The sequence below is a fragment of the Microtus oregoni genome, unplaced genomic scaffold, assembly GCF_018167655.1.
Source record: "Microtus oregoni isolate MIOR12 unplaced genomic scaffold, Mior012 000008F_ref0000371, whole genome shotgun sequence".
Lineage (NCBI taxonomy): Eukaryota > Metazoa > Chordata > Mammalia > Rodentia > Cricetidae > Microtus > Microtus oregoni.
Window position 1 is genome coordinate 36,837,867 of NW_024543067.1, and position 19,395 is coordinate 36,857,261.

The 19,395-nt window shown below is 38.6% G+C and overlaps 1 protein-coding gene across 1 annotated transcript; it reads right to left on the minus strand.

Annotated features, from left to right (window-relative positions):
* Positions 1-386: 386 nt before the first annotated feature.
* On the minus strand, positions 387-1,352 carry LOC121451844 (putative gustatory receptor clone PTE01). The gene has a single exon (XM_041657619.1). The coding sequence runs from the start codon at positions 1,272-1,274 to the stop codon at positions 387-389; it is 888 nt and encodes a 295-aa protein (XP_041513553.1). The 5' UTR covers positions 1,275-1,352.
* Positions 1,353-19,395: the final 18,043 nt, after the last annotated feature.

Sequence of the window (19,395 nt, forward strand, 5' to 3'; positions counted from 1 at the left end):
CTTTCACAGTTTTTCTGATGCCTAGGTGGGTTTTGTCATTGTGTGTAATGGCAAAACATGAGTAAGATAGAAAATTAAGCATCTTAAGTACTGTTATGTCTACCTCATTGGTAATAGTTTCATTCCCATTGTTATGTAACCATCACTATCATCCATCTACAGTACATTTTTGTCTTCACTAATCCAAAAATTGTATATACTTTTAAACTTTCCTTCCTCTTGCTCCACAACTTTGCCAACTACTATTCTATTATGAAATGTAAATGGGGATTACATCATCAAAATCTAAAATCAATGTAGCTGCAGAATCAGGATGCATGGTCTAGAGGTTTTGCTCTGCTGTGCTTAGCAGCCCACACTCTAAATGGGTGCCATGGGCCCTGAAACTACAGTGTTCTGATGTGTAGTCTCCTCACTGCTCTTTTCATGTCCTTGTTCCTCAGGCTGTAGACGAAGGGATTTAGCATAGGTGTGACCACATTGTACATCAGTGAGGCCACTGCAGTATTGCCGGAAGAATGTGATACAGCTGATCCAAGGTATACTCCAATGGCTGTTCCATAAAATAAGCAAACAGCTACCAGGTGAGAGCCACAGGTGGAGAAGGCTTTCCACCTCCCACCCAATGACGGGATTCTCAGAATGGAGAAGATGATTTTGTAGTAAGAGAAGCAAATTCCAGAGAAAGGAAGTGAACCAGAGATGACACCAACAAAATACATGACTATGTTATTAATGAATGTGTCAAAGCAGGCAAGATTAAGGAGTTGTGCAGGGTCACAGAAGAAATTGGAAATTGCTACATCTTTGAAGTGGATGATTTGTAAGGCAATGAAGTTGTGTGCCTGAGAATCCATAAGACTAACCAAAAAAGACAGGAAAACTAAAAGGCCACAGAGGCGAGGATTCATGATGAGTGAGTAATGCAGAGGATGACAGACGGCCACAAACCTATCATAGGCCATCACAGTCAGAAGCATGCCATCCATACATCCAAAAAGGATCAAAAATGACATCTGTGTAAGGCAACCCACATAGATGATCTCTTTACTGTGAGTTTGGATGTCCACAATCATCTTTGGAACTGTGGTAGAGATGAAACAGATGTCAGCCAAAGACAGGTTGCAGAGGAAGAAGTACATGGGGGTGTGGAGGTGGGAGTCAGAGCTGACAGCCAGGATGATGAGCAGGTTCCCAAGCACCGTGACCAAGTACATGGAGAGGAACAGTCCAAAGAGGATGGGTTGCAGTCCCGGATCATCAGAGAATCTCATAAGATGGAATTCGGAGACACGTGTCAGGTTTTGTCGTTCTATATTGTTTGGACAGCTTTTAGAAATGAAAAGATAGTTAGTAAAAGTGACAGGAGCTTATCATCAATCAACACTGTGTCTGTATCTTGGACTAAAGCATCTGATTCTGTCTTGCAAAATTATCAGGTGACTGTACATCTTTGGCAATGTTTCCGATTTGCTACAATCTCACTATTCTTTTTTAACTTATTTTTGTTGACAATTTCATACATGTATAAAATATATTATGATTATATTATCCCATTACCCCATCAATCCATTTCTCACCCATGATGACATCTTTTTTATCAACAAGTCTCCTCCTACTTTTATTCCTTTTTATATAGCACAAAGGCACAAATACAACTTATTTCCCATTGGCTTGTGTTACTTACTCATCCCTTTCTACACTCATTTACATTAGAGATATTCTTAGGAAGAGATTGCAAGACCAAAATCATTAAATATACCGTCCCTGATCACAATATATTACAAAATATACAAAATATACAAAATACAAAATAATAAAAATATAATTTAAAAAATCCTTCCCATGCTGAGAAAATACAATTATAACTAAAAGAAATCAAGATACTACCTAAAATATCTATGTTATACTAAGATGATGTATGAATTGTCTTGATATGATAGTCTGTAAGACTAAAGATTTTGATATGGACTATTTATAAAATTTCTGTAAGGCTAAAGGTCACATTTTTGAGATTCAAAATATCACTGAAAGTTCATAATCCCAGAGAATGTTTTATGTTCCATTTAACTCATGGAGTTGCTTAATTCTTTGATTTTTCTCTTTCATTAATCAAAGACAATTAGGGCCTATTTAAATTCATAGATTGTTTTCAAACAACTTCAGTCCCTGACTTTGACTCTGCCGAACTTCCACTTTGACAAATGTGCATATAACTCTAAAGTGCCCTGACCACATAATGCATTACCAACATACCTGAAATAATTAAATAATGATGAACTTTTAAGAAGTATTTATGAAATATTTTATTTTCTAGAATTTTGTATAAATCCCATACAGTCAGTCCTATGAAGATATCCTTTCTATAAGATTACCTTTGCTATTTTTCTATATAGCATTCACTCCTTTATCTGATGATAAATTCTACATACACAAATGAGAAATATAGAGTCTTAAGCCTCCCAGAAGGAGGTTTTTCATCTAGTTGAAAGAACTCTATGCTAATTTTCCTGCCCAAATAAGACGCCTTGCCTAGTAATGTGTGGGAGATGCCAGCACGACTGGGAATCAGTGTGGGAGGAAAGCAGATTCTAAGAGTTCCTGGAACCCAACCAGTCCCCAAAGTCAGCTCAGTCCTCAGAGCAGAATATTTGCACGATCCCAAAAGCCACATTTCTTCATGACAAAGACAGTGTTCCTGACAGTGCCTCTACCCTTCTAGCATCTCGATGCGCACTTACTGCACTAGGATGAGTCTCTGCAGGGGCATCACCAACTGCTTCCTTCCTGCATGGTATTCACCAAATCCACAGGCTGAATGCTCAGGACTGGAAAACAAGACAAGCTCAAGTTAAAGAAGGTGTTCAAAAGAAGTAAGAGACATTGACTGAAGCTGGCGAATTACAAGTCTGAAGGCACTATCTAATTACTTCAGTTGTGTGACCTTGGGGGTTCCGCGCACACAGCTCCTAATTAGCCAGTTGGTACACATTATCCCCTGCTTCGGGGATTTATTACTATTAACAATCAAGAGAAAAGGGAAACATGCTAGGAAATTTCAGGAAAGGCTTTCCCATAGACCTTCCAACTTTTGCTAATAGAACATTTGTGTAAAACTAAGATCTATTTTTTCAGTTTACTTTTCAAGATAGTATTTCACTGTGTATGCTTTGTTGACCTGGAAGTCTGTATGTAGACCAAGCTGACCTCAAACTCACAGAGATCTGCCCCCCACTATGCCCCACAAGACTATTATTTTTCAATTCAGCTCGGGGTTTTGGCATCTGACAATGCATTGCATTGCTCAGGAAATCAGAGTAGAAGCAAATCATACTAATCACCATATACTATTTCCATTTCTTGGTTTTTGTCTCTAAGGAAAAAGTCTTATTTTCATTTTCTTTCCCCTTATTCATGCTAGTAATTTTTCCAGCATTATATTTTCATAGGTTATTTGGGGACTTCACATCATGCACCCCAATCACACTCACTTCCCAGTCCTCCTTGTGACCTTCCCCCTCCAAGAAAGGAAGAGGAAGATAAACAGGAGTATGATAAAGAGGAAGACGAAGAAGAATAATGTCCAATTTGTGTTGCTCATATACTCACTGGAGCATGGTGAGCCAGTTAAAGAAAACTGAGCCCTTCCCAACTGCACCATGGTCAGAAACCATCAACTGTGGAGAACTACACCTCAGCATCGTTATCACAATGTTTAAGAGTTCTCTTTGTTGACTTTCTGTCCACACTGTTACTTTTTGGGGGTGAGCAGTTGCCACAGACGCTTTCTATGTATAAATGTCATTTGGTTTGGTTTCTCCTACTTCCAGTTCCATACATGCTCTCTTAAATAGCAGAATGGTGATAAACAGCCCATCCTGTGTTTGTCCCAGATTTCCCATTTCCCATTGTATGTTCTTTCCCATTCATCAACAGATACATAGGCTGTTTCCATTTCCTAGCTCCTCTAAACAGTTTTACAATAAAACTGAGAGAGTCACCAAAGGGCTAGTGAGAAACATGGCACTAGGGAAATTCCCAGGAATCCAGAAGGATGACCCCAGCTGATAGTCTAAACAACAGTGGAGAGGATGCCTAAGCTGGCCTTCCCCTGTAATCAGATTGGTGACTACCTTAATTGTCATCAAAGAACCTTCATTCAGCAACTAATAGAAGCAGATACAGAGATCTAGAGAAAAGCACTGGGCCAAGCTACTGGAAGCCAGAGTCCAAGAGAAGGAGTGATAATATGAGCAAAGAGGTCAAGACCATGATGGTGATACCCACAGAAGCAGCTGACCTGAGCTAATGAGAACTCATTGACTCTGGAATGATAGTGGGGGAAACCTGCAGATGACCAAACTAGGCCCATTGAATGTGGGGGACAGTTGTATAGTTGGAGCAGACTTTAGGGCCACTGGCAGTGAGATCAGGATTTATCCCTACTCTTTGTTCTGGATTTTTGGAACCCATTCTCTTTGGAGAAATACCTTGCTCACCTTAGATATAGTGGGAATGGCCTTGGTCCTGCCTCAAAGCAATGTGCTAGACTTTGTTGACTCCCCATGGGAAGCCTTACCCTCTTTGAGGAGTGGATGGAAGTGGAATGGGGTGTTGGGGGACGGTGGAGGGCTTAGTTTGGTCCTATGCTGGGTCCCTCATTGTCAGGTCAGAGTTGGAAGGCTTTCATTAGTTCAGGAAAGCTGTTTCTGTGGGTATCCCCATCATGGTCTTGACCTCTTTGCTCATATATTCACTTCTCCCTCTCTTCAACTGGACTTTGGGAGCTCAGCCCAGTGCTCCACTGTGGTTCTCTCCATCTGCTTCCATCAGCTGCTGGATATAGGTTCTACGATAACATTTAAGGTAGCCAACAATCTGACTACAGGGCAAGGCCACTTCAGGTACCCTCTCCACTATTGCTTAGGGTCTTAGTTGGAGGTCATCCTTGTGGATTCCTGGGAATTTCTCTAGGGCTAAAACATTATTTTCCAGTCTTCTAGTTAGTTTTATTCTATTTCCAGGAATGGTTTTCCCTTACTTCTTAAGCCAATCACGATTGGAAGTGACTCACTAGGTTCTATTCACAGTAAATGAGAGGCATGAACATAAGGTGTCTTCAGAGAATCTTCACTGCTGTCCACTTAATCTTCTATGAGAAGTGAGGGGTCTAAATACATTACTATCCAGGTCTCAAAACATGTTTTTCCATCACAATTCTCCATGTCAACCAAACTTCCTGAAAACAAACTGGAAACAGGATATGATTTTCACGATGTTGGTTCTTTCTACAGACACCCAAACAGCTTCTCAGAGCATTGCTCCTGGCTTACAGTTGTGTAAGTGCCCTGGTTTCTTTTCTACTATAAGAGCTTGCACTGACACTTTAATAAACCACAGCCAACCCATAATCAAATTTCTTCGATGTCTTCTGTGATTCTGATCTCTCCTGAGGAGTAGGAATCACCTTCCTCTAGAATATATTTGATTTAAGTTCTTTTCATTCTGAGCTCTTGGGCACTTTCAAAAATTGTGTTTGCTACTTATTAGGGTATTTCTCATGGATAAGTTACAGTATATGTAAATAGTAACATGTTACTATTATTACAGATACATACAGTCTTGTCACACAGTCTGTCTTGAGTATCAAAATTTTGGTTGCTTTTCTTGATACAAAGATAGTTGGTACACACAAATGGATATGGTAGAAGACATACTTGGTCACTATACATGGAAAAAGAAGGTGTTTGAGGGCTAGAGAGATGGCTCAACAGTTAAATGCACTTACTACTGTTCTTCCTGATGATCTGACGTCACTTCCCAGCACCCACACTGCGGCTCACCACTTTCTATAACTCCAGTTCCAGGGGAACTGATGCTCTCTGGCCTCCATGGTCACTGTACATATGTGGTACACAAACAAATTGAGGCAAACACACATACACTTAGTATATACAAATACATGTATGCATACAATCACAATTAATGAAAAAAAGAGGCCATGAAATTGAAGATGATCAAGGAGGGATATGTGGGAAGGTTTGAAGGGAGGAAAGGGAAGGGATAAATGTTACGATTATGTTATAATCTCCTAAATAAAATTTTTAAGAATTGTGCCAGACATGGTGACACATGCCTTTAATCCCAAAACTCAAGAGGCAGAGGCAAGTGGATCTCTCTGGTCTACAAAACAGGTTTCTGCACAACCAGAATTGTTAAACAGAGAAACTGTCTAGAAAAAAAAAAGTAAAACTTAAAAAAAGAAGAAGAATTCTTTCTGACAATCATTTGAGAATTTGAGACCCTCTATAACCAATTTAATAAATTTCATTGGCTCCTTTGGTGAAATTGTACATTTTGGGACAATTTAGTATGCCTAGTCCAATAAACGTGTTAGTTGTGAAACAGTGCTTCCCATGGTACATGCAGCACATGATGAGTTCCACAATATTTCTGAAGTAATCTTCTTTGCTCATAAGGGCTAACGAAGGAAAGAGACTCCCTTGCACCTTCATGTTCAGTGAGCTGTGAGACCTGAAGTTCTAGGCTCAGGAACAAAGTTAGGTATGCACCTCCTGGTTAGACACCTCTAGGAGGAGGAGATAAACATTCGGAAAGACTTAAGACATGGGATGAAGTTTACTTTTGTATCACCTAAAGAACTTTGCATGATCATGAGTACCCATGATCTGTAAGTGCCTCAGGATTATCATTGTACGCCTTTCCTGACTACCACATTACACAACCCATAAAACCACCGTGTTCTCAACCAAGGTTTACCTAAAGACTTTCATGTGTACAGCACATATATTTCAACAAATCTCTCCATGCAGGTCCTGTCCCTTTACTCAGAAATTTTAAAAATACCTTGGTTTTTCTCCCAGCAGCAAAATGTCACAATGTGCTAAAAAAAAAAAAAAAATCCATGTCAACGCTCAACTGATGTTCCCGATATGTTCTTAATTTTCTTATCGAATTTATTTCCCTTCACAATGTGTTTTCTTTGGAATTTGTGTGACTGTTTTAAGCTAATTAACTCTGTTTAATGATTCAAACTTTTGCCCATAGTATTAGCAGCAAAATGACAGAAAGCTCTAGACTTCAGTCCTCCTCAGAGATACAAATTTCCTTGTGAGAACTCCATGAACTGGTTTAAAAAGATCAACATTTCAGGGAAGTACAAACCCAATAGCAGTATCACAGTGAATAAGAAAGTTTGTTACATTTGCCCACCAGTAAAGATTACATTCCCAAAACCAGATGACAAAATAGGGAGAAAGTTTCTAACTCCTAGGTTCTGTCTTTGGAATAAATAATTAAGGCAAAATACTTGTCTAAATTGTCTTTATCCTTTCATTGTGTCCCTAAAGAGCTAGTTGATGTGTTGCATGACTTAAAGAACTAAAAGTAATGACAATATACTTAAAATGACAGTACCAGGCCCACAGACAAAACTTCTAAGGCATTTTATAAAGCATCAGAGAAAATGCAGTACCTGGGACAGACAATGAGTAAAACAAAAGACAAAGGGGCTCTTGAGAAGAGAGGGAAGCCTCCTTGATTAGAAAAGGACATATACACATCCTTAGATAAGATAAATTTTAAAACCTTCCCCTATATGAAGCCAACATGTAAAACTTGTGAGAATTCACATTTTTAACCTCAACAACAACATGCAAGATATACAAAGGAACAAGGAAATATGGCCCAAACAAATAAATAAATAATAGGAAAGCAACTCTTCAAATTTTCTTTAAAAATAGTGATATATGATTTATTCAACAACAGATTCAAACAAAGGCAGATAATAAATGAGGTTGCTACACAGACAAAAGTTATAAAAATGATACATGAATAAAATGGTACAATCATATAAATTATTAGAATACAACAATCTTAAAGTTGAGGAACAACACAATAATCCAATTGAAATGGTCAGTATGGTGCTTATGATAGATTCTACTAAGCAGAAAGACGAATCAATGACCTTAAGCACAGATTCTTGGAAACCATTGAATCAGTGAAGCAAATGAAAAGAATAAAGAAAACAGAGATATATTAATGGGCTTACATGGTACAAGAAAGCCAAAATGTTTACATTAGGGGAATTCCAGAAGGAGTGTAGAGAAAGACAAACATGTTTAAAAACCAGAATGCATTACTTCCCAATTAAAAAAAAAAACAAAAGAACTAGCCATATGTAAAATCTAACAGTGGTAAATCAACACTCACAATTAGTGTTAGTGTCATGGAGAATCCTAAAATCAGCAACAAAATTTTCATTTCATGCAAGGAAGTGACTATAAATGCATCAGCATATCTTTCGGGAGAAACCTTAGGTGTCTTTTAAAATCTGTGTTCAGCCCCACTGTAGCGGCATAAACGAATGCAGACAGATTGTAAAAATATATATAGTTTTAATGTAGAAATAGACTTACAGAACCACCGTTCCCGCGGAGACCAGGAAAGCAGAAGAGACAGCTCGGAGCATGCTCGCCAAATTTATAGGCAGACATTAGCCCGAGGCGAACACGCCCCCTAAGGGGCGGGACTTATCCCTACATCTCCCCTTTTTGTCTAAATAAGACAGAACTAAACCAAATACAACTACATACAATAACAACAAATAATAAATATAACAAACAATATTGAGAACAAAAGCTTTGCTAAACATTCTATCTCAAGGAGTCCAAATAATGTAAAGAGTAACTACAATTATATAATCTTCAACTCAGTCAAAGATCTGAGAAGGGAATAAACACTACTCAACAAACGAGATATATCCAAAATGTGCAACAATTGACAGAGACAATTGACTACCTGGGCAATCACCCAAAGTCTCGTTTGCAATGTTGAGTCAACCAATTTTGGCTAAGGCCTAACATAACTGACATACCATTATTAAAGGCAAGGAACTTTTCAAAACTATCTTACCCTGTCTTGGCAGGATATGACAGTCCTGTTTTATCCATTGATGCACGCTCTGTATCTGTGTCAGTGGTTGAGGTATGGGCATTTCTTTGTCCAAAGGCCAGTTCTGCCAAATAGAAAGGCTCCAGATGGAGTGTCTTTGGTGCTCAACATTTTCTCGGGAATAGAGCGGTGTTGCCAGGAGCAATTGTGTCTCACTATCACGAAACTCTGAGTTAGATTAAGGGCCATTTTCTACAGCTCTTTGAAGAGGTTGAAGATTATCTATCTATACTGAGTATAATCTCCATATATCTAAAGAACCTGATTAGTCTAATTATAAATGACAAACTTAGATGACAATTTATCTATATAATTCTCAATATCTATCTAACTTAAAGACTAAGACAATAAACAACTGTGTAACAAATGAGGATAATGACCTCCAAATATAAACACTGTACAAATATACATTGCAATATGGCAAATATATATCAATACACAATCATTATATAAGTATCTTAATCAGAGGTAGAAATGTACACTGCAATATGGTAAATATATACGATATATATATCAATACAATATATGTCAATACATAAAAAATGTTTTAAACAGAGGTAGAAACATGCATGTGTACAATAGTCAATATAATTTAACTTTGTATCAATATACAAGAATCTATACCAATGTATTTGTCTAAAAGCAGTAACTCACAATTACAAATCTATTATCCTATCATCCCTCTTTTTTTTTTCAAAATGATCCCTGAGCGTATAAAATTCCTCCCCCAACCCTCAATCGTATACTAATTATAATCAACCCCTAAATGATGTCCCTAAACCCAAGGGCAAACTTTACTGGGAGAGGGGACGTCGTCCTCTAGAATTACTTCCAGCTGTCATGGGGGCGACGTTCTTTCTGGGGGATCCTGTGAAAGTAAAATGATGGTTAAATTTCAAGATCAATGTCTTTTAAAATTGCAAATAGTCTCTGAGTATTTTGTGGAGGTCTGGCCAGAATGTTGTACAAGATGTGCACCATTTCAGCTAACCAAGTTGGGATCGTCTTGTGCAGCTGGTATCCAAAACAGGTCTTGTAGTAGCGCTATCAGTATCATGACGTCATATCAACCAGGTAGAGTTGTTGTTGTGGGGCCCCATCTTCTTCCTGGAAACTTCAAATGTCACTTCAGGAAAAACTCATTGTTCATTGTGAAAAACTTAAACATTAATCATATAGACATATATAGACATACATATATATATTCAATGAAAGGCATGATAGATATATTCAATGAGAAGTATGATAGATATGAAGAAAAGCAAAGATGTTTTCTAAACTCATATTTCTTTCTGTCCCATATCATGGCTCTTGACATGAGACAGAAACTCCAGAAACTCTGGGTTTTTCTCTTACTAACAGGCTTGGAATTGGAGAGGGACTGAGCCAGAGTCCAACTTCAAAACCAGCTCTATATATTTATAAAGAAATGTTTAATAAGACATATAAATAAAAATTAATACTTACAAAATGTGTCCACCCATCAGTAATTAAATATTCAGGGTCCCTCAATTTCTTTGAAGATGAGTATTTTCCTGTGGAGATAAGAAAAGAACCCTGCCTCCAACCTATCTGTATTTCTTACCATCAGTATGTTCGCCATCCTTATGAAAGAATTGTTATTTATCTTTTCCAAGTGGCTTCTCTTCTTCAAACCGAACCTTTATTAATTTTGATGGTATCCACAATTTTTCCTCACCTGTGGAGATAAGAGCAAAACCCCTTCCCCAACGTAGCACATATCCTGGCTTCCATTGTGAGGTCAGCACATCCTTGAAATAAACTGGTTGATTTAGTTCAGTAGAATTCAAACCTTTGCTATTAACATGATGTTTTTTATGAAATTCAGAGGCTTCTAGCACACTACCAATCAATAATTGATCAATTTCTGCATTACCTTGTGCTGGAGGACCTGGCAGACCCATATGGGATCGGATGTGTGTTATGTACATAGGGCAAAGCCTGTTCCTGATCAAATCTTGAACCTGGAGGAACAATGAGGTTAGTTCAGTATCATCAGGTATAAATTCAGCAGTTTCAATATGTAAAATAACTCTTTCTGCGTATTGTGAATCTGTAACTATATTAATAGGTTCTTTAAAATCCCTTAGCACCATAAGAATGGCATATAATTCCGCCTTCTGGACAGAATTATACGGACTTTGTTCCACCTTATCCAAGTCTTCTGATTTGTAACCTGCCTTCCCTGATTTATTGGCATCAGTATAGAATGTACGGGCTCCAGTTATTGGAGCATCATGGACGATTCGAGGAAGAATCCAAGAAGTTCTCTTTATGAAGTTAAGCCGCTTGCTTTTTGGATAGTTGTTATTAATGTCTCCCAAAAAATTAGCACAAGCTCTTTGCCATGGTTCATTATCTTCCCATAATTTCTTTAGTTCATCAGCAGTGAAAGGCACTATAATTTCTGCGGGGTCTATGCCTGCTAGTTGACAAAGTCTCAGCTTGCCTTTTATAATTAACTCAGAGACTTTTTCCACAGAAGTTTTCAGTTTCTTACTTGGTTTATGTGGTAAAAAGATCCATTCCAAAATAATATCATCTCTCTGCATTAAAATTCCTGTAGGAGAAATTTTTGATGGTAGTATGACGAGAATACAATCGAGCTCTGGATTCACCCTGTCCACATGTGCCTGTTGTAATTTTTCCTCAATCATTGTCAGTTCCTTTTCTGCTTCAGCTGTTAATTCTCTGGGACTGTTTAAATCTTTATCACCATCCAAGGTTTTGTTCAAATGAATTATTAGATCAGGTGTTATTCCAATAGCTGGTCGTAGACTGGAAATGTCTCCTAACAGTCTTTGGAAGTCATTAAGAGTCCGTAGGCGATCTCTCCTAATTTGTGCTTTTTGTGTCTTAATTTTTTGCAAACCTATTTTATAACCTAAATAATTAACAGAATCTCCCTTCTGAAGCTTTTCAGGAGCAATTTGCAATCCCCATTTAGGTAAAAGTCTCTTTATTTCTTCAAACAGTCTGTTCAAGGTATCCATGTTTGAATCGGATAACAAGATGTCGTCCATGTAATGGTATACTATAGATTTGGGAAATTTCTTGTGTATTATTTGCAATGGTTGGTTCACAAAATATTGGCACAGGGAGGGGCTATTTAACATACCCTGGGGGAGAACGGTCCAGTGGTACCTCCTCGAAGGTTGAGAATTGTTATAAGTAGGCACTGTGAAGGCAAATTTTTCTCTATCTTCTTTTTGCAAAGGTATAGTGAAAAAACAATCCTTTAAATCAATAACTATGAGAGGCCATCCTTTTGGTAATAAAGAGGGCAAAGGAATTCCAGATTGCAGAGGGCCCATAGGTTGAATAACCTTGTTGATGGCCCTGAGATCTGTCACCATTCTCCATTTACCTGATTTTTTCTTAACCACAAATACAGGAGAATTCCAAGGGCTGGTAGATTCTTCTATATGTCCGGCATCTAATTGTTCTTGTACCAGCTGTTCTAAAGCCTGTAACTTTTCCTCAGCTAAAGGCCATTGCTTTGTCCATATTGGTTTCTCAGTCAACCATTTTAGAGGCAAGGCTGTTGGTATCTCTGAAGGGACATCAATTGCTTGTTCTTGTATAGCCCGAATGGCCGGTTTTCTCCGTTTGTAATATCTTTTAATATTATTCTCAGAAATATAGGCTCTAGAAGTAGCAGGAATGTTAATTTCGGTATTCCATTGTTGTAATAGGTCACGACCCCATAAATTCATTGTGATATTGGCTACATATGGCTTTAATTTTCCTATTTGTACCTCTGGCCCTATACCATCAACCCATCTCGTGCTCTGCCTTACTCGAGATAGGGTTCCAATTCCCAGGAGCTGAACATTTACATTCTGAAGAGGCCAATACGGATGCCAAGATTCTGGGGTAATGATACTTACATCAGCACCTGTGTCCAGCAGGCCAGTAATAAAAATGCCATTTACACACACTCTCAGTTTAGGTCTTTGATCATTTATAGAAGTTTGCCAAAACACACATAACTTATCTTTCTGAACATTATTGCTTGTAACAGTAGGCATGGTGTTGCGGGAGGTCCTCCCACTCCTCCAGCCTATCACCGCTGAGGTACCAGCCCATTGGGGCGTGGTTTCTCTCCCTTTAAAAAAGCGGCCACTTCCCTCTCCTCTCTCTCTTCACTTCCTGCTCCACCAGCGACTAGACTCCTTTCCTGGTTGCGTAGAGGGCTGTTGCCTGGGACAGTGATCTGTAAGTTTTTCCCCTTTAAATAAATACCACCCTAATAATCATAACCCCGAATTGGTGTGGCATTGTTTGTGACTTACGCCTTCATTTTGGCACCCAACGTTTGGTTTCAGAACCTCTCCTTTCCCCGCTCGCAGCCGCGAGTTCGGCTTGGTGGCCACAAGTTCGGCTTGGCAGCCGCAAGTCCAGCTTGGCAGCTGCGAGTTTGGCTAGGCGGGAGCCCTTCCTTCCTCAGCCGCCACCTGTGCCTTGCAGCGGCGGCCTTGGACTCCCCACGTGGATTTAAACTCCACAGGCCCACGGAGTCTCTGCCCACGTGGTTTGCTCTTTTCTGAGTCATTTTTAAATCTCCCTTGCAAGTACAGCTCTTAAGTGGCAGGAACCAGAGCACGCGGTTGCTGAAAGCTGTAACCCCTCAGGGTGACTCTGTCACGTGGAGGCATAAGTGGCTTCCAGATTGCTCTTCTCGACCCCTGGATTCTGGGTTTATGGTTCCGTCTCAGGAATTGATTTAATTACATTTACTTTGTTGAGAAACTTGCATTTTCCAGTTTTTAACATCTACTAAGGCACTGAAACAGGACCATGTTTTCACCGCGACTCTGCAACAGCGCCACCTGCTGGATAATAGGTAATATGGCAGTTTTCGTTTCTAACGCAAATTTTACTGCTTTGTTTTCACTAATACAATGGATTAGTAAACTTATATTTACTAATACAATGAATTACAACATACAAGGTTTATATGATTATGGGGATACCTTAATTTGCTTGTTACTAGGCCTCAGTTTTCTTTTCCATATTCTATCATTAAGGAAGAATATGGCACTCCTAAGAACGATTGAATCTTTACGTACTAATAATGAACAGAAGAATATGGCACTCCTAAGAACGATTGAATCTTTACGTACTAATAATGAACAGAAGAATATGGCACTCCTAAGAATGATAGAATCTTTACGAACTAATAATGAACAACTAATGGACAGGATTAAAATTATTGAAAATCAGAGGTTATCTGAACAAGTGGATACTATGACAGACAAAATTGATTCCATATCCAAGGGTATTAGAAAGTTACCTGAAAGGGTTCAGGCTGTTGAATTTGACCTTCAGACTTTATCACAAAGTTTTGATAAGGTAACAGACAGAATGTACCTCCAAGATGGGAATCTACATGATATACAAGAAAAGTTTAAGGAGGACATGTTATCTTTGAAGGAAAAAATTAAAGCTTTGGAATCACAGGTGCAGAATGGGGACCAAAAAATTGATACCTCAGTGAAATCACTGGAAATATATACAGGTCAGGAGATTCAGGATTTAAGAGAGACAATGATAAAAAGATTTGAAAAGATTGGGGAAATTATTGCAGCTGGTGAACAGAGTAAGGAGGCACAGGGACAGGATACAAGGCCTCCACCAGCTATTAGAACTGGCTTACCCAGGGTTCTAGCGACATACCCTATACTTAATTCTGAAAAAGCATCAACTTCTAAAGGCTCAAAGGGAGTCAGAGAAGCTAGATGGACGCCAATAGCAATGAATGATCTGAAAGAAATTAAGCAAGGTGTTGTTAATTTTGGCTTGCACAATGCATATGTAAAGGAAATGATAAGGACTTGGGCTTCTAATGCTAGAGCTACTCCCCATGATTTCCATCAGTTAGTGTCTGCAGTTTTAGATAATGGACCTTCCTTGATGTTTGGAATTTATTTCAGAGAAGAATCCAAACATATGGAACAGCAAGGAAGAGCAAAAGGTATTGAGGTTTCCCAAGATCAAATTCTTGGTGCAGGAGAATATGCTGATCCACAGGTCCAAGCTCTTTATGACGATGAAGTACTGTGTCTATGTCACCAAGCAGCTTTAAATGCTTGGAATAGGATACAAGATCCAGCAAAAAGGGTTGAATCATATACCAGAATTAGGCAGGGACAGAGAGAACCCTTTATTGACTTTTTGCAAAGATTAATTAAGGCTCTGGACATAGGGGTAACAGACCCAGAAGCTAGACAAATACTTCTTGAATCTCTAGCTTTTGAGAATGCAAACATAGAATGCAAAAAGGTAATTGGGCCTTTAAAGTCTAGATCAGCACCTATGGATGAATGGATTCAGCATACGATGAATGTTGAGACGTTTAGCTATAATGATGAATCTTGGGTAGGAGAAGCGATTTCCAAAGCAATGAGGAGACATCAAACTGCCAGGTGTTTTAATTGTGGTAAATTAGGACATTTGCAAAGGGATTGCAGGCAAAGAATTTCTAGGAATAATATCTCTTCTGGGAATGACAAAAATAGGAGACCTCGGCCTTCAGGTATATGTAGGAGATGCAGTAAAGGCAGGCATTGGTCCAACGAATGTAGGTCAACAACAGACAGACGGGGCAATCCGATATCATCGGGAAACTCCTTGGGGGGCCTCTCGCAGGCCCCCAAGCCAACAGTGGCCCAGTCATTCCCAGTCACAGTGGAGAACGTGCCTCACCAAGAAAATTAAAAGCTCCAATTTCTGCTGTAAAAAGTAATACTGGTCTAAATGAAGAATTACGTGTGGAGGATGAGTCAAAAAACCCAATAGGACAGAGTAAACGTATATTTTGGCAGACTTCTATTAATGATCAAAGACCAAAGCTAAGAGTCTGTATAAATGGCACTTTTATTGAAGGCTTATTAGACACAGGTGCGGATGTAAGTATCATTACCCCAGAATCTTGGCATCCGAATTGGCCTCTTCAAGAGGTAGATGTTCAGTTCCTGGGAATTGGAACCCTATCTCGTGTAAAACAAAGCACAAGATGGGTTGAATGCATAGGGCCCGAAGGGCAAATAGGAAGACTAAGGCCATATATAGCCAATATTGCCATAAATTTATGGGCCGTGACCTGCTACAGCAATGGAATACCCAGATTAACATTCCTGTATTTCCAGGAACTCATAATTCTGGGAAGGATATGATGAGGTATTATGGAAAAAGGTCACCAGCCATTCAGGCTGTACAAGAACATACAGCAAATACCAAACCTTTAGAGGTTCCAACAGCCCTACCTTTAAAATGGCTAACTGAGAAGCCAATATGGACCAAACAATGGCCTCTAGCTGAAGATAAACTACAGGCATTGGAACAGCTGGTGCAAGAGCAACTAGATGCTCACCATATTGAAGAATCAACCAGCCCTTGGAATTCTCCTGTGTTTGTTGTAAAAAAGAAATCTGGTAAATGGAGAATGGTGATAGATCTAAGAGCTGTCAACAAAGTAATTCAACCTATGGGCCCACTACAATCTGGAATTCCTTTGCCTTCTCTGTTACCAAAAGGATGGCCTCTTATAGTTATTGATTTGAAAGATTGTTTTTTCACTATGCCGTTACAAGAAAAGGATAGAGAAAAATTTGCCTTCACAGTGCCTACTTATAATAATTCTCAGCCTAATAGGAGATATCAATGGACTATCCTCCCACAGCGTATGCTCAATAGTCCTACACTGTGCCAATATTTTGTAAGTAAGCCATTGGAAATAATTCGTAAACAATTCCCCAAGTCCATCATTTATCATTACATGGATGACATCTTGTTATCTGATTCAAATAAAGATACTTTAGAAAGGATGTTTGAAGAAGTAAAGAAAGTCTTGCCTAGGTGGGGATTACAAATTGTCCCTGAAAAGATTCAAAGAGGAAATTCTATTAATTACCTAGGTTACAGAATAGGGTTAGAGAAAATTAAAATGCAAAAGGCACAAATTAGGAGAGACTGGTTAAAGACTCTTAATGACTTCCAAAGATTGTTAGGAGACATTTCCAGTCTACAACCAGCTGTTGGGATAACACCTGATCTAATAGTTCATTTAAACAAAACCTTAGATGGTGATAAAGATTTGAATAGTCCAAGAGAACTGACAGCTGAAGCAGAAAAGGAACTGACAATGATTGAGGAAAAATTACAGGAGGCGCATGTGGATAGGGTGAACCCAAATCTTAGCTGCATCCTAGTCATATTGCCTTCCAGAATTTCTCCTACAGGGATTCTAATGCAGAGGGAAGATATTATTTTATAGTGGATATTTATACCTAATAAACCAAGTAAAAAATTAAAAACTTATGTGGAAAAAGTCTCTGAATTAATTATAAAAGGTAAGCTGAGACTTCGTCAACTAGCAGGTATAGACCCAGCAGAAATTATAGTGCCTTTTACTACTGAAGAAATAAAAAAGTTATGGGAAGACAATGAACCGTGGCAAAGAGCTTGTGCTAACTTTTTGGGAGAAATTAATAGCAACTATCCCAAAAGTGATAGACTTAATCTCATAAAAAGAACTTCTTGGATTCTTCCTAGAATTGTACGTGATGCTCCAATAACTGGAGCCCATACGTTCTATACTGATGCAAATAAATCAGGGAAAGCAGGTTACAAGTCAGATGAATTGAGTAAGGTGGAACAAAGCCCTTATAATTCTGTCCAGAAGGCAGAATTATATGCCATTCTTATGGTGCTAAGGGATTTTAAAGAACCTCTTGATATAGTTACAGATTCACAATATGCAGAAAGAGTTATCTTGCATATTGAAACCGCTGAATTTATACCAGATGACACAGAGTTGACTTCATTGTTTATCCAGGTACAAGACATAATCAGGAACAGGCTTTGTCCGATGTACATAACACACATCCGGTCCCATACAGGTCTGCCTGATCCTCTAGCCCAAGGCAATGCTGAGATTGATCAATTATTGATTGGAAGTGTGTTGCAGGCCTCAGAATTTCATAAGAAGCATCATGTCAATAGTAAAGGCCTAAAGAAAGAATTTTCCATTACTTGGCAACAAGCTAAGGACATTATAAAGAGATGTCCTACTTGTTCTTTCTATAATCAAACACCGTTGCCTGCAGGGAGTAACCCAAAGGGTACTAAGAGAAATGAAATCTGGCAGATGGATGTGTTCCACTTTATGGAATTTGGTAAATTAAAATATGTACACCACACCATAGACACGTATTCAGGTTTTCAATGGGCTACTGCCCTGAGCTCAGAAAAGGCTGATTCAGTAATCACACATTTATTGGAAGTTATGGCCATCATGGGTATACCTGCGCAAATAAAGACAGATAATGGTCCAGCATATGTATCTAAGAAAATGAGATGCTTTTTTGATTATTATAATATAAAACACATTACAGGTATACCAAATAATCCTACAGGTCAGGCAGTTATAGAAAAATCAAATCGTACTATAAAGGATATGCTGAACAAACAGAAAGGGACTGAAAATACCCCCAGAAATAGATTACATAATGCTTTATTAACCTTGAATTTTCTTAACGCTAATGAGAAAGGAACGACAGCAACAGAAAGACATTGGATAATGGAAAAGTCTGCTGAACTAAATCAACCGATTTATTTCAAAGATGTGCTGACCTCTCAATGGAAGCCAGGAGATGTGCTATGTTGGGGAAGGGGTTTTGCTCTTGTTTCCACAGGAGAAGAAAAATTGTGGATACCATCAAAATTAATAAAGTTTCGATTTGAAGAGGAGAAACCTCTTGGAAAGGAGAAATGACAACTCATCCACAACGATGATATTCATACAGGTGGTAAGAAAAACATATAGAATGGGGGCAGGGTTCTGCTCTTATCTCCACAGGAAAACACTCATCTTTGAGAAATTCAAGGGACCCTGGATGTTTGGATACTGACAGATGGAAAAATACCTGCACAATAGGAAATATCAAGACAACTGAATGGGTTGTGTAAGTAATATTAAACCATATTTCTAAATTAATAAAGCTGGTTTTGAAGTTGGACTCTGGCTCAGTCCCTCTCCAATTCCAAGCCTGTTAGTAAGAGAAAAACCCAGAGTTTCTGGAGTTTCTGTCTCATGTCAAGAGCCATGATATGGGACAGAAAGAAATATGAGTTTAGAAAACATCTTTGCTTTTCTTCATATCTATCATACTTTTCATTGAATATATCTATCATGTCTTTCATTGAATATATATATATGTCTTTATATGTCTATATGATTAATGTTTAAGTTTTTCATAATGAACAATGAGTTTTTCCTGAAGTGACATTTGAAGTTTCCAGGAAGAAGATGGGGCCCCATAACAACAACTCCACCTGGTTGATATGATGTCATGATACTGATAGCGCTACTACAAGACCTGCTTTTGGTACCAGCTG